Below are 13392 nucleotides of genomic sequence, written 5' to 3' on the forward strand. Positions count from 1 at the left end.
TGTTCCGTGACTTTAACATTAGATCACAGACATACCCCATTGTACTGTTGCATAGTTTCCTGATACATCTTAGAATTTAATGTTCTCTGTTAATGTAGGAAATCTTAGAAATTTAGGAATGAAGTAAAATCTAAATCAATTAATTTCCAAAGGATAAAAAACATAATTAGAGCAAGAATTAAAATTAGATCTACCTCCAAGAGTACCTGTATTAGTAAGTTAACTTGAATTAAAACATAGTTTAACACCAGCTGAAAAACATCTTTGCAGATTACAATTCTGTTCGCTAAACATGCATACTCTTGGGAGACAGAGATAATTTGGTAGATGATATTGACTACAAAATCTAATTTGTGTGTTCTTACTGAAGCCTGGTTTAGTAAAACTGACGCCATTCCTTTAGCTGAGGCATGATCAAATGGTTATACATTGTTTCATAAATCAAGAGAGCCTGGCTTGGGAGGTGACCTTGGGATAATTCTCTGTGATGAACTGCAAACCGCTTCTAAAGAATTAAGCAAATTTACTCTTTTTGAGGCATTCGGATATTAAAGAAGATTCTAGTGCAATACTCATTGTTTATAACTAAATATGGCAGATGTTTTATTTGATTTAGCTCTAAATTATGATCATTTAGTTTGGATGGGAGATTTTTCCACAAAGACGTAGAAACTAACCCTTTCAGCAGACATTTAACTCATCTGTTAAATACCAGAATGTATTTGTCTGATTGTCAATGGGCAACTCATTGTCGTAATCACACATTCAATTTAATTATTACTTACAGTAATACTCCATTAAATAGTTATTTCTTATTGCTACTTAATAATGCTTGAATTTTTTTTGCCCTTACCAATATTATTACAGATTAATGTAAGGACAGTACAACATCTGGACAGTAATTCTGCATCAGAATTGGTAGATATTTTGAGAAAGTCAAACATAATCATGGAAAATAATTTGTATCACCTCATATCTAATTACATCACTTAGAAAGAGGCATTGGATTACAGTAGTTCCCTTTAAAACACAAGTGATTAAAACACATTGAAACTCACCATGTGTAAACAGAGTACTTGATCTGTTAAATTAGAGAGCTGAAAACTGAAGTATAGATGGAGAGCAACAAAGCTAATGGTTAGACGGTGATAAAAGTATAAAAAGAAGTGCTTTCTTTATGGTCCCTCTGACTAATATTCTAGATTAATAGATGAGAACAGAAATTATCCTTGTGTACTATTTAGTGTAGTTGCTTATCTGACAAATTGGAATTCTGAACTTTAATACAAAACACGTATAGACATTAGTAGTGCAAATTTCATGGACTTCTTTAATTTAAAATTGACAAGATAATATCCCAGATTTTAGTGTCACCTCACAAACTAATTAGTCCAGTGTCAAATCCTACCTCTTTTTAAGATGACCACTTTAGCAATTTTAACTTGAAATGGAAGTTGTAAATATAATTTCTAAAATCTAATCTGCTATCTAGCCCCAACAAAACTAGAGAAAAGCTCAATGACTGTTCCAGTTGGAACCCATTCTTGGCATTATCAATAGTTCATTACTAACTGGCATAGTTTCTTATTCACTAGAAGTGTCAGTTATCAGACTGTTGCTGAAAAAATCTGAAATATTCATAAATTTAATGATTATAGATCTATTTCACAATTGAACTTTCATCTAAACGTTTAAACAGAATGGTAAGTTATAATTTCAATTTCTAAAATGAAACCTATGACCTGTTCTTAAGATCTTGTACCATTAAAACTACTGAAAATCTTAATTCACTCTTCTGGCAGTGCTCATTCTTAACATTATCATTATAATTATGTTTTTAACTGGCACAATTACTGATTTACTAAAACTGACAGTTATATTTCTGTTAAGGAAAAAACAACACTGAAATATTCTTAACAATTATAGTCTTAATGAAGATATACCCTTTCTTTCTAAAACACGTGAAAAAATGATTACCACACAGCTTTAGTCTCCCCTTACAAATCACAATTTATTTGAGAAATTGCAGTCTGGCTTCCACACCAGTACAGAAATAGCACTATTATTCATTTATTCATTTTCTAAACTCACGTCATCCTGAAAAGGGTTGTGGGGAAGCTGACGCTTGTCCCACCAATCCTATGGCATGAGGCAGGAACAATCCTTGACACCATTCCCTTGTTGTAAATAACATTACACTCAGTGAAGAGCACAATACAAAAATTAACATAATTGAATTCAAAATAAACTAAATCCATGTACTCATCTTGTGACTGTACTTATTTGGTAGATCATGTTTTCCTAAACTCATGGCTCCTTTTAAAGTTGTGTTCAACTTTTAGCTCCTGAGTAATAATACATTTCCATCTTATAAACAAAGTGAAAGTTATTTTTCTAATTTTTTAGGGCCAGATCAACATGTGACACAGTACCGCTTATCGTGGTTGGTGGAAAACAGTTATGAAGGTCAGAAGCAGAATGCAGTCCAACCTCGTATTCTTTGGAACTCAGAAACTTACAGGAATGCCAAACTTCCAGCTGTTAAACGAAAAGACTTCATGGAATGTGATGAAGAACTTAAAACATTCTTGAAAAATTTTTTGCTTTATGGTATAGCATTTGTTGAAGATGTTCCACCAACAATAGATGCCACTGAAACTGTTGCTCAAAGGATCAGTCTTATCAGGTGAGTATTTTAACTGATGTTGCAGTGCTCCTAGTTATTTTATAATTGAATTTATTGGTTGTCATATTCAGTTCTCAGGAAGGTCATCCTTAGTCCACTTTTAAAAAATAAGAGAATAACCAAGTGCATATTTTCAATTACATTGTTATTGTATTGGTTTTTGACTTCTATTGTACCATCCGCTAATGGTGCAAGATCTTGTTTGCAACTTTGAATTTAATAAATACTTTTGGTATCTAACAAAGTGTACCATTTAGATCTTTCCAGTATCACATTTTGAAACTTACGTTTGATTTATGAATTGGGCCTTTAGTCAGGTGCAGTGCTGTTTTTGCCATGAAAATTCTGGTGCAGCCATAACAGAATTTTCCTATATGTGTGCAGACTTCTGTAATGTTTACATGAGCATACCTGACTAATAGTGTCTCCCTCTTTTACCAAAGACTATCAAGTCATGGAAATTCACACATTTTTCACTCGTGTGATCTTGGTTAAGAGTCTGCTATATAATAAGCAGTCTTTTTGTCTAAAGGCAGAGTTATTCTGCTGTTTTCACACTCTACATCATTTCCCATGTATCATTCAAAACTTGTTTGCACTTTTGGCTAGTTTTTGTAGTAAATATATAGCTAACACCTTCCACCTTCAATTTCCAGACCTTTAGCTTTGGTACATACGTCCTGTTAGTTTTCTTCATGCATCTGAATAAAAAGATAATTGGCCAAATATTCCTTACAATAGTTGGTCAATTGTAACAGTGAAAGTTAAAGAAAGTTAAACTGAAAGTCCAACACAGTCACAGTCCTAGATACCTCAGCCAATTGGCCACCAGACCCCACTTGGGTATTCTGTAGTCCATCCATCCATTATCCAACCTGCTATATCCTAATTACAGGATCATGGGGGTCTGCTGGAGCCGATCCCAGCCAACACAGGGCGCAAGGCAGGAAACAAACCCCAGGCAGGCCGCCAGTCTACCTCAGGTATTCTGTAGTACAAAGTATAAAATGTGAAATTTCTAAACCAGTTTCTGGGCCATTTAATCTGAAAACAGGATCTTTACATCCTTTGACTGCAATGCTCTTTGATTCAATTGCACTAAGTTCCACAACAGGACACAGATAAGAGAAACAGTAAAGAGCAAGGTTAGTAAAAGTTCATACATAAATATTGTATTAATGATATTAAAATTTCAAGTTTATTCATCACACACACACTGAGCAATGTGCAGTGAAATGAAAAGCTAGCCTACTTCAAGCCTACTTCAAGACAAAAGCAAACATGCAATAGAATACATAATAAAATTAAGAAAAATAATTAACTAAATAAAATTAACTAAATTAAGTTAAAATAGATTAAATTTAACTTAAAATCTGAAACAGTAAAAAGTATAAAGTGACAGTGACGTAAGTTAAAGTGAGTGTGCAGTGAGTTTTATGTTTGAATGTTTGTTGGCATGTCAAAGTTCAGGATTCTGATGGCTTGAGGGTAAAACCTCCTTTTGAGTCTCTCAGTCCTTGCTGTTAACCTGCACAGCCACTTCCCTGAGTTGTGCAGACAGGACAGTCTTTTACTAGGGTGGGTAGAGTCCATAATTATTTTAATTGCCCTGGTCCTACAGCACTTAGTGTAGATACCCTGCAGAGAGGGCAGTGCTGACCTTAAGATGTGTCCTGCTGAACGCACCATTCCCAAACTATGATGTGCAGCTCAATGTTGGGATGCTCTCTATGGCGCTGGTGTAAAAAGTTTTCAAAATTGATGGGGAGACCTTGAATTTCCTCAGCTTTCTCAGGTGATAAAGGTTCTATTTATGCCTTTGTGACCTGGAATTGTGTGTGCAGGGTCCATGTCAGGTCCTCAGTGATGTGCACACCCAGGTACCAGAAGCTGCTCACCCTCTCGACAGGAAGTCCATTTATTCTGATTGGCCTATAGATATACTGCTGCTTCTGCCTGAAGTCCACCACTAGCACCTTGGTTCTGCTGACATTCCGTGAAAGGTTATGAGCCTAGCACCATACTGCCTGGTTCTCTACCTCATCCAGATAGGCCTCCTCGTCATTGTAGGAAATGAGGTCTAAGACCACTATGTCATCAGTAAATTTAACAGTGATGTTGGAGTTGTACTTGGCCACACAATCGTGTGTAAAGGGAGTACAGTAGCGAACTGTGTTCATAGCCCTGTGGAACTCCTATGTTGACAATGATAGTTTTGGAAAAAGTTACCTGCTGTCACCACCTGAGGCCTGCCTGTTAAGAAATCTAGCACCCAGTCACAGAGGGGAATGTTCAGTCCCAGGTCTTTAAGCATTTTGGCCAATGTGGGAGACAATGATGTTAAAGGCCAAGCTGTACTCTATAAACAACAATCTTACATAATTCCCTTTGTTGCTGTCAATGTGGGACAAAGAAGTGCCAGACAGCATCATTTTTAGACCTGTTTCCATGGTTTGCAAAATGGAGTGGATCAAACTTCCTTGGAAGGAAGGAGCCAATGGAGACTTTAATAATCCTCTTGAAGCACTTCATGACGAGATACATGAGTACTACAGGGTGGTAATCAGTAAGGCAGGTGGGTTTGTTGTTCTTCTGTATGGATACAATAACAGAGTTTTTAAAAAATGGGTTGGAACCACAGCCTGTGCTAAAGAGTTTTATTGAGAATAAAAACTCTCAACACTCCAGCTAGCTGATCGTCGCATGATTTAAGTATGTGCTTGGAGATTCCATCTGGAACTTGTGCTTTCCAGTGGTGCACTTGCCACAGAGCATGAAGAACATTTGCTCTGAATCAGAGATCGCAGCTCTACTGCTCTGAGCGGGGCTAATGTTAGCTCTATCATCCTCGCTATCCTACAAGTTAGCACTAGCTCCATTAGTGTTAAACCACACTTCCAAAGCTTTCAAGTCATTAGACAGCAAAGAGTCAACACACAGTGGGTTTACTTCTAAAGTTCGTAATGGTTTGTAATCCCTGCCACATTTGTCTGCTGTCCCCTAGATGACAGTAGACTTCACTTTTTCCTTGTACCACTTCTTTGCTTTCTTTTTTACAACTCTCCTTAGACGAGAGTAGCAGGCTGTCTTGTACTCACTGTAGTCTCCAGTCCACAATCCTGCATTGTAAGCTGCAATGTCTACATTCACTGCATCCTGGATTTTTTTTGTCCACCCACTGCTTCTGACTGGGGAAACACCAGATTGATTTTGTTGGAATGACGGACTCCTCTAGCATAGCAACAAAGCTGACAGCTATACTATTGTACAAATGACTAACAAACAGACATGCAATATGCATAACTAATTATCAGCCGTTGTCAAGGTTTACTAGACTAAAGTAGTGAGTCTTCAACCTCGATTTAAAAGCTGAGACTGAAGGGAAATCTCTAATACATCCAGACAAATTGTTCCATAAATTGTGGGCCTTGTAACTAAAAGCTCAACCTCCTACTATTATCTTAATCCTTAAAATGTTTAGCTCCTGGACCACCAGCCAGTCATTCATACATCGGTGATTCATGGTCCTCTATACTTCATGTGGTACCCCCACACTCATTGTCCGTGTGTTAGTGCTACACTGGACTCAGTTTTTTATTGGAAAAACTGCTTGTTGTTCATGTGTTGGTGCTTTGCGTCGATGAAAATTCAAAGGGGAATTGAAAACGTTGTTCATAATTGTTAAGTACTAACCCATGTGTTTACATTCATTCATCCGTACAAAACATTAAAGGGAACCTTGTGAGTGGGAGGAGCTGAGAGGCACGAGCAATAGTAATGTTCTTTCATGCAGTGCGTACACGTGGGCTATTTGTCCTGAACTGTGAGAATGTAAGAACATTTTAGTCAAACTTATAAAGAATTTCAAAAATATCAAAAAAGGTTAAAAAGAAATTAATTTTTTTGCCAAGTGAATGTCAGTGTTGCAATAAATACAAGTCTTTTTACGCTTGATGTACAACATCCTAATATTGATATGCTGAGGGAAAGGGTTTGGGTCATCCATGTTCTCCTTTTGGCCTATCTCGTAGTCTATGTTTCTGTGATGTGTTGTACAGTGCTAAACAAGCCATCACAATACAGCAAACTTTTATGGGTCTGTATAGCAATGTGCTGACCTATGAGTCCAAACACTGACATCTACCTTTTAATTTTTTTTTAGCAGGCACCTTTATCCTAGGCGACTTACAAAGCAAGTTTTATGTATATTTAATAATTTGTAATGTGTATATTGGTTCTATCACCTTTCATTATATCTCCCCTCTTGTGGTGTATCCACTATCACTTGAAAGAAAGATTATATAATTTATTGGTAATCCACTATACTTAATTGCAGTCCTGTCAATTAGGCTTACTTACCAAGAAGCCAACTCACACATACCATTAACTGGGCTGCCTCCCACACTGCTGTATGATAAAATAAAGGAATCATGGGTTGGGATGGGCCATGGATGGCCAGGATTCGGGGCGTGTTCGTAGGGCAGTTTTATACACAATTTACATTACATTTCTATTATTATTAAGTTATAATATCATAATAGAAATTATACAACTTACCATAATGCAAAATCAGTGGGAGCCCTGAGTTTATTTTCCTGCAACCAGACGATCCCATCTGGGGACAATGGAAGACAGTGTGTTGCTTATGTTCAGTCTACTCCATAATCTCGTTTTGGTTGCTGTCACTGCAGAAAACGCTGCCTCACAAAGACAGGATGTTGGAAATGGAAGCAGACTTTTTAGTGCTTTTGTGACAACCTCAGGATATTCCGCCTTGACTTTAATCCAAAACATATGGAGATTTGAAGTTGTCTCAAACGTACTGTTAAGGCCACTATCATTTGCAACCTCAAGCAGTTGATCCTCTTCAAGCACACACAAAGTTGATTCACCTGGCTTATTCACAAATGGGTCACGGATCCATTCCTTCCCATTTCGGGGGTCTTTTGTGGTTGGGAAAAATGCCCAAACTCTTTTGAAAGCTGAAATAGGTGATAATACACCAGCTGGGAGAAAGAAGGCCCTGGCTTGGTATCTTTAACAACCACTGCTAACATTTGAAACATATCAAAAATCCCAATGTTCACTCGTCGGCCCCATAAATCAAGTTTGGCTTTGAATGCAGCCACTTTCTCTGCCAACTTGAACAAAAGGTATCTTCTGCCTCTGCCCCACAAGCTGCTGTTCCACCGCTGCCTCAGATTTTCCTCCTCAGGCTCCTCCAGGCTGGCTGGATACTGAGTCTCTAGAGTGGGTAAAGGTGGGGTGCACAATAGTGCCTGTATGCCTGTTTTGCAAATACAGGTAAAATTCCATTACAACGAACTACCAGGGACCTAAAAATATTTTATTGTAATGAGATTCTGTATTTGTCATTATAGTGCTTTCTTTCACGTCTGTGGAACATTGTTTGTCCGTTGCCGGTGCAGGGCAACAGCAGGCTTACAGTGCTGCAGGGAAATGCCACAGAAGCAAATCCTAAAAGATTGTGGGCGCACTATAATTCCCTGTCTTACACCCCAAATCATGATGCTGAGTCTCAGTACTTTAGCAAAACCAGCTTTATTCAGCTTGAAACAGGTACAGCACAGGTATTTATTGTAGCAGGATCTGGTAATGTCCTATATACACAGACACAGCAGTCAGATAGGGTTGTTACAAGGTTAGTGGCCAAGTAAACCTGTTACCTGCATTTACAATGTTCCTTGCATCACCCATCGAGATCTTTTCTCTTTATTTTGGCAGAGAGACGCAGCAGAGCTGTGAGCTTGCTGTTGCCCCAGCAACATATAAACAGTCTTCCACAGACGCGGTGATCGCACTTCGGGACGCTCTTCTCTTGTGGTCCAGTTGGAGGAGGTCCCAAGAGAGTTTAGAAACCTCAAATTTTCTTGAATGAGTACCGCATTAATAGGAATGTTTCTTGAATGAGCATCACTGAACCACATAAAAACGGCTTTTTAGGCATCTTCAAATGCAGCAGTTCACATACGTTTGCAACCCAAGATTTTTCTTCTTTTTTTTTGCATATAACAAAGACATATCCATTGCATTTGTCATTCCAACAAATTGCATATCACAAACATTAACACTGTTATCGTTTTTTCTTGTCTGCCGTTTCTATAGGAGGGTGACAATGAGTTAAATTGCAGTGGATGTTTTTCAAATGTTGACGAGCAATAAGCAAAAGGTATCACTGAAAGCCACCGAAAACAAAAACAGCAAAAAAAAAAAAAAAACAAGGAAAGTTCGAAGAAAGAACATTTTTTTTTTTGCAGTGTTTCTGTTTAGGAATCATTGTACAGAACTAACTGCTCTGTGGATGATTCATTCAGGCATTTTTAGGTCAGTTTGTTGTAATGAAAGTATCTGCTGAATGTACTTCGTAGTAATGACATTTCCATAGACTCGTGTCATATGGGGAAACCGTCGGGACAAAAAAAAAATACTTTGTTGTAATACTCTCTCAGCTCAGTCTCTCTCCTCTTTCTGCATTTCTGCACCACTGCAAAGCCCACCCGCCTAGCGTTCTGAAAATGTCCTCAATAAAGGGGGCAGCCATTTTGCTGTAGCCCTTCACTGAGTGAGTCTCCGTTGCCGGAAGTTCTCTCGGGCCATGGACCCGGGGGTTGGAGACCCCTGGTATAACACACAGCATATCCTTTTTATAGTTACTTAGGCTACACTCTAAAGTTAATAACATTAAGGGTATGCTTTAGGTTTTGTTGTCAACATTGAAGACATCTGTATTGAGAGAACATTGTCAGTTAACATTGTTTAAAAACATTTGACGCTGAGATTCAAGAGTTTTATTAATCACACTCACAGAGTTGTGCAGGTATACCATGCAGTGAAATGAAACGGACTACTCCATAATTGTGTTAAACAAAAGCAAACACACAATAGAATAATAATAAAATCAAGAAAAGATAATAAACTAAAATTAATTAAAATTAACTAAAATAAGTCAGATTCATTTAGTTTAAACTAGATTATAGTTAAGTTCAAATCTGAAATCAGAAATAGCAGAAAGTATAAAGTTCCTCAATTTAAATGCTTATTCTAAAATGTTATTGATTAGATCCTGCCAGGTTTTGAAAAAGTTTTATACAGGTAAATTTCAAATAATATATAACATCAGTTACCTACTGACTTAAAATTGGAGAGTTATGATTCTTCCAGTTGAGCAAGATAAGTCTACGTGTCAATAATGTAGTAAACTTTAAGCCCATCTGGAAGTACACCAAACACAGCTGTTAATGGGTTTTGTACAGTTTTGTACAGATCCTCTAAGTGCGAATTAGATTTTTCCAGTTTCAAATAGTATATAACATCAGTTACCAATTGATTTAGAATAGGTGAATTAGGATTTTTCCAATTGAGCAAGATAAGTCTACATGCCAATAATGTAGTAAAGGCAATTACAGTTTGTTTGTCCTTCTCCACTTTAAGCCCATCTGGAAGTACACCAAACACAGCTGTTAGTGGATTAGGAGGGGCTGTGACATCTAAGCTGTCTGAAAGGCATTTAAAGGTTTTGGTCCAAAACGATGTTAATTTGGTGCAGGCCCAAAACATGTGACCCAGCTAGGCCAGAGCTTGATTGCAACGTTCACAGGTTGGATCTTGCCCTGGAAACATTTTGGACAATTTTAAACAAGAGAGATGCGCACTGTATATAATTTTAAGTTGAATGATTCTATGCTTTGCACAAATGGAGTGTGAGTGAATTCTGTGCATTGCTACTTTCCACTCTTAAATATTTTCCAGGCATTAAAAACTGCATATGTTTAAAATATTATTTCTATCAGTCCACTTTCTGTTCAATGCAGCTGAGATAAACTCAGTCCAGTCAGATTGTTGATTGGATTAAGTGCTATAGGATTATTCAGCTCTGAACGTGTACATGGGTCTGTGTGCTAAGTAGGTTACAATTACTGTATTTTAAGGGATGGAAATGGAGGTTGGGGTTTTTCTAGATACCATTCACTTCAGAGTGCCAGTAATATCACTTCACAGACATGGGAAAAGACTGTGCTGTGACCATTGTTTGGGCTCCACCTGGCTGTACTGAACCATCACTGCTGGATTCATACATAAAAACCTGTGGACATGAGACAGGTACTACTCTGCCAGACTCTGAAAAATACTTTCTTCAGAAGTGACATTTCAAAATATTAGTCAGTTGGGTTGTAAAGGCAGGCTTTATTTATATATTTATTTTTGCACACATAAATGTAAGTCTTTGTAACAAGCTGACTGGCTTAATTATACAAATTAATGAAACTGGCATATAATGCTTAGCATTAAACATTTATCCATGATTCCTGTTTATCGTATTCTCTCGTAAGTATACAAAGATGACAACCTCATGTCCAATCAATGCACAATATAAGAAATTATCAAGAGAGAGACTGGTTATGGGGAACTCTTTTAGTGTGCCAAGTGTAAATGTGAAGAGTGTAATCAGTCAATGATAGGTGGGGGAGAACAAGAGAGGACAATATTTGTGAGTTTTAATGCAGGCCCATTTGATAGATACTTTGGATTAAACAGCCTTTAGTTGGTTTTAGCTAAATTAGCCTACATTTGCAGTCATTTTGCCATTTTGATTTTTTTTATTTTAATTTTGTTGTCTCTGTGTTTCTTATATTATGCCTTTGTGGGCATAATTTGTGGGCTTTTTTAGAGTTTTGGATTTTTTTTTATTGTTAGTTGTAGCCTATCATTTTTATTACTCACTCGTCCATCTTTTGAAGCCATGTAAGTCCAGCACAAGATTACATGGGACAAAAAGTATCCTTTTAACCATATAGCACAACTTTAATTAAAACTGCAATAAAGGTCAGAATTGGAAAGAAATTAAACTTAAAAAAAAGCATTTACAGTAACAGAGAACGCAGACACTAAAAATCCTTTAAATTAATACATATTGCATGTCTTTGAGGAAGACAAAGTAAAACACACTTTGCACACTGAAAACATACAGACTTCACAGAGACAACAACTGTTTTTGGGATTCAAATGCTTCAGTGCTAATCAGTGTCCTTTTTTTGTTCACCACTATGTCATCTTGATAACTTAATTTCCAAAAATCTATGAAAGAGAAGAAAAGGTAATGCTTTGATCAGCCTTTGAAGCAACTGGGTGCAATGTGCTACATTAGACTGTAACCATTATAAGGACAATAAAGTTTCTAACCTCTGTCTAGGAACAAGCAGTGACATGTAGTGGCATGACTGCTGTAGGCTTTACTGGATATATAACTTTGGCAGTGTTTGGCTTGTGTAATGCTTGTTTTTAGTAGGCGATATTTTCTCATCTAACATAAAACAAATCAAAGTTGCCTTGTTACAACCAAACAGCACAAGTGTTATGAATGTGAGCTTTCCACAGTGACAGGAAGGCAATGAGTTAAAGAGTTAGACAATTTAACACTGATATCACTTAGTCCTCTGAACATTATCAAATACACATTATTTGCAAGTCATGTAACATACTTTAACGTCTTTGCCCTTGTGGAAAAATCTGTGAGATACAGAAAAAGGTTACAACGTTGGCAATAACAGCAGCCTTTTATAGCATTTAGAAAAAAATGGGTCATCATTTACTGTACAATAAATCACTTGCAATGCTTTCTGCAGCTTTATTTGTGTGCCTTTGTGCAGTACAGGTCCTCACTTGGATTAGCAGTTCACAGAGATAGGATAAACCACTGTCCATCACACTTAAACCAAATGTGGAGATTGGGTGAATTCAAATAATGCAGGAGAGCATGGATCATGATTAGAGAGTAGTAGTGTGAAATAAGGTTGACTGTTAGTCCTGATACAGGTATGGGGTTTGAAAAGTATGTTAAAGGAATTTAATTTGAAGAAGAGCTGTGGCAATGTGAGACTTTGTAAGTCCATGTCAAGATGCAGGTCATCAATAAGCAGGTCTAAGTTGAGCCTTTTTTTTTTTTAATATGGTTAAGCAAGTCACAAGTCACTAAAATTATAATTTGCATCCAACTCGATTCAAGTCATATGACAAAAAGGGGTGCATAGCTAGTTGAATAGTTAGCTGGAGCATACCCCAACAAGTATTATGTGCAAGGTAGGAACAATACCCATATAGTGTGCCAGCCTATCACAGTGCAAACATATCTACACACACACACACAACAGGGGGCCTCTTTTGCACTTCCAGTCTACCTAATGTGCATGTCTCTTGACTGTCGGGGGAAGCCAGAGCACTTGGCAGAAACCCCTGGCAGATGCAGGGAGAACATACAAACTCCTTGCAAGGTAGTAGAGCTACCACCATGCTTCCCTTAGTGAAGAATGCTATACAGATTCCTTTAATTGAGTTAAGGCTGCAATTTTTAAAGTGGTGTTAATATTTAGTTTAAGTTACTAATTGTGGGCCTGCGGTGGGTTGGCACCCTGCCCAGGATTGGTTCTTTATATTTGGCCAGTAGCCTGCGTTACTCCCAGCTCCATTCCCTAGTTTCAACACTTCTTGGCTTCGCTGCTCACATTAGAACATTTTGATGAGAAAAGGCCATTCTGCCCATCAAAGCTTGATAGTCCTATCCACCTAATTCCTTCAAAATTACATCTAGTTGAGTTTCTAATGTCCCTAAAGACCTACTGTCTACCACACAACTTTGTAACTTATTCTATGTGTCAAATGTTCTCTGTGAAGAAAAAACTTCTTGATGT

General features: G+C 37.4%; 1 protein-coding gene across 1 annotated transcript in view; it reads left to right on the forward strand.

The window, feature by feature from the left end:
• Positions 1 to 13392, forward strand: part of tmlhe (trimethyllysine hydroxylase, epsilon) — a 116784-nt gene that overhangs the window by 55616 nt on the left and 47776 nt on the right. The window contains exon 4 of the mRNA XM_039765767.1: positions 2407 to 2686. Coding sequence (XP_039621701.1) covers positions 2407 to 2686 — 280 coding nt within the window. The remainder of the gene's footprint in view (positions 1 to 2406; positions 2687 to 13392) is intronic.

The sequence above is a fragment of the Polypterus senegalus genome, chromosome 10 (genome assembly GCF_016835505.1).
Source record: "Polypterus senegalus isolate Bchr_013 chromosome 10, ASM1683550v1, whole genome shotgun sequence".
In the NCBI taxonomy this organism is placed as follows: domain Eukaryota; kingdom Metazoa; phylum Chordata; class Cladistia; order Polypteriformes; family Polypteridae; genus Polypterus; species Polypterus senegalus.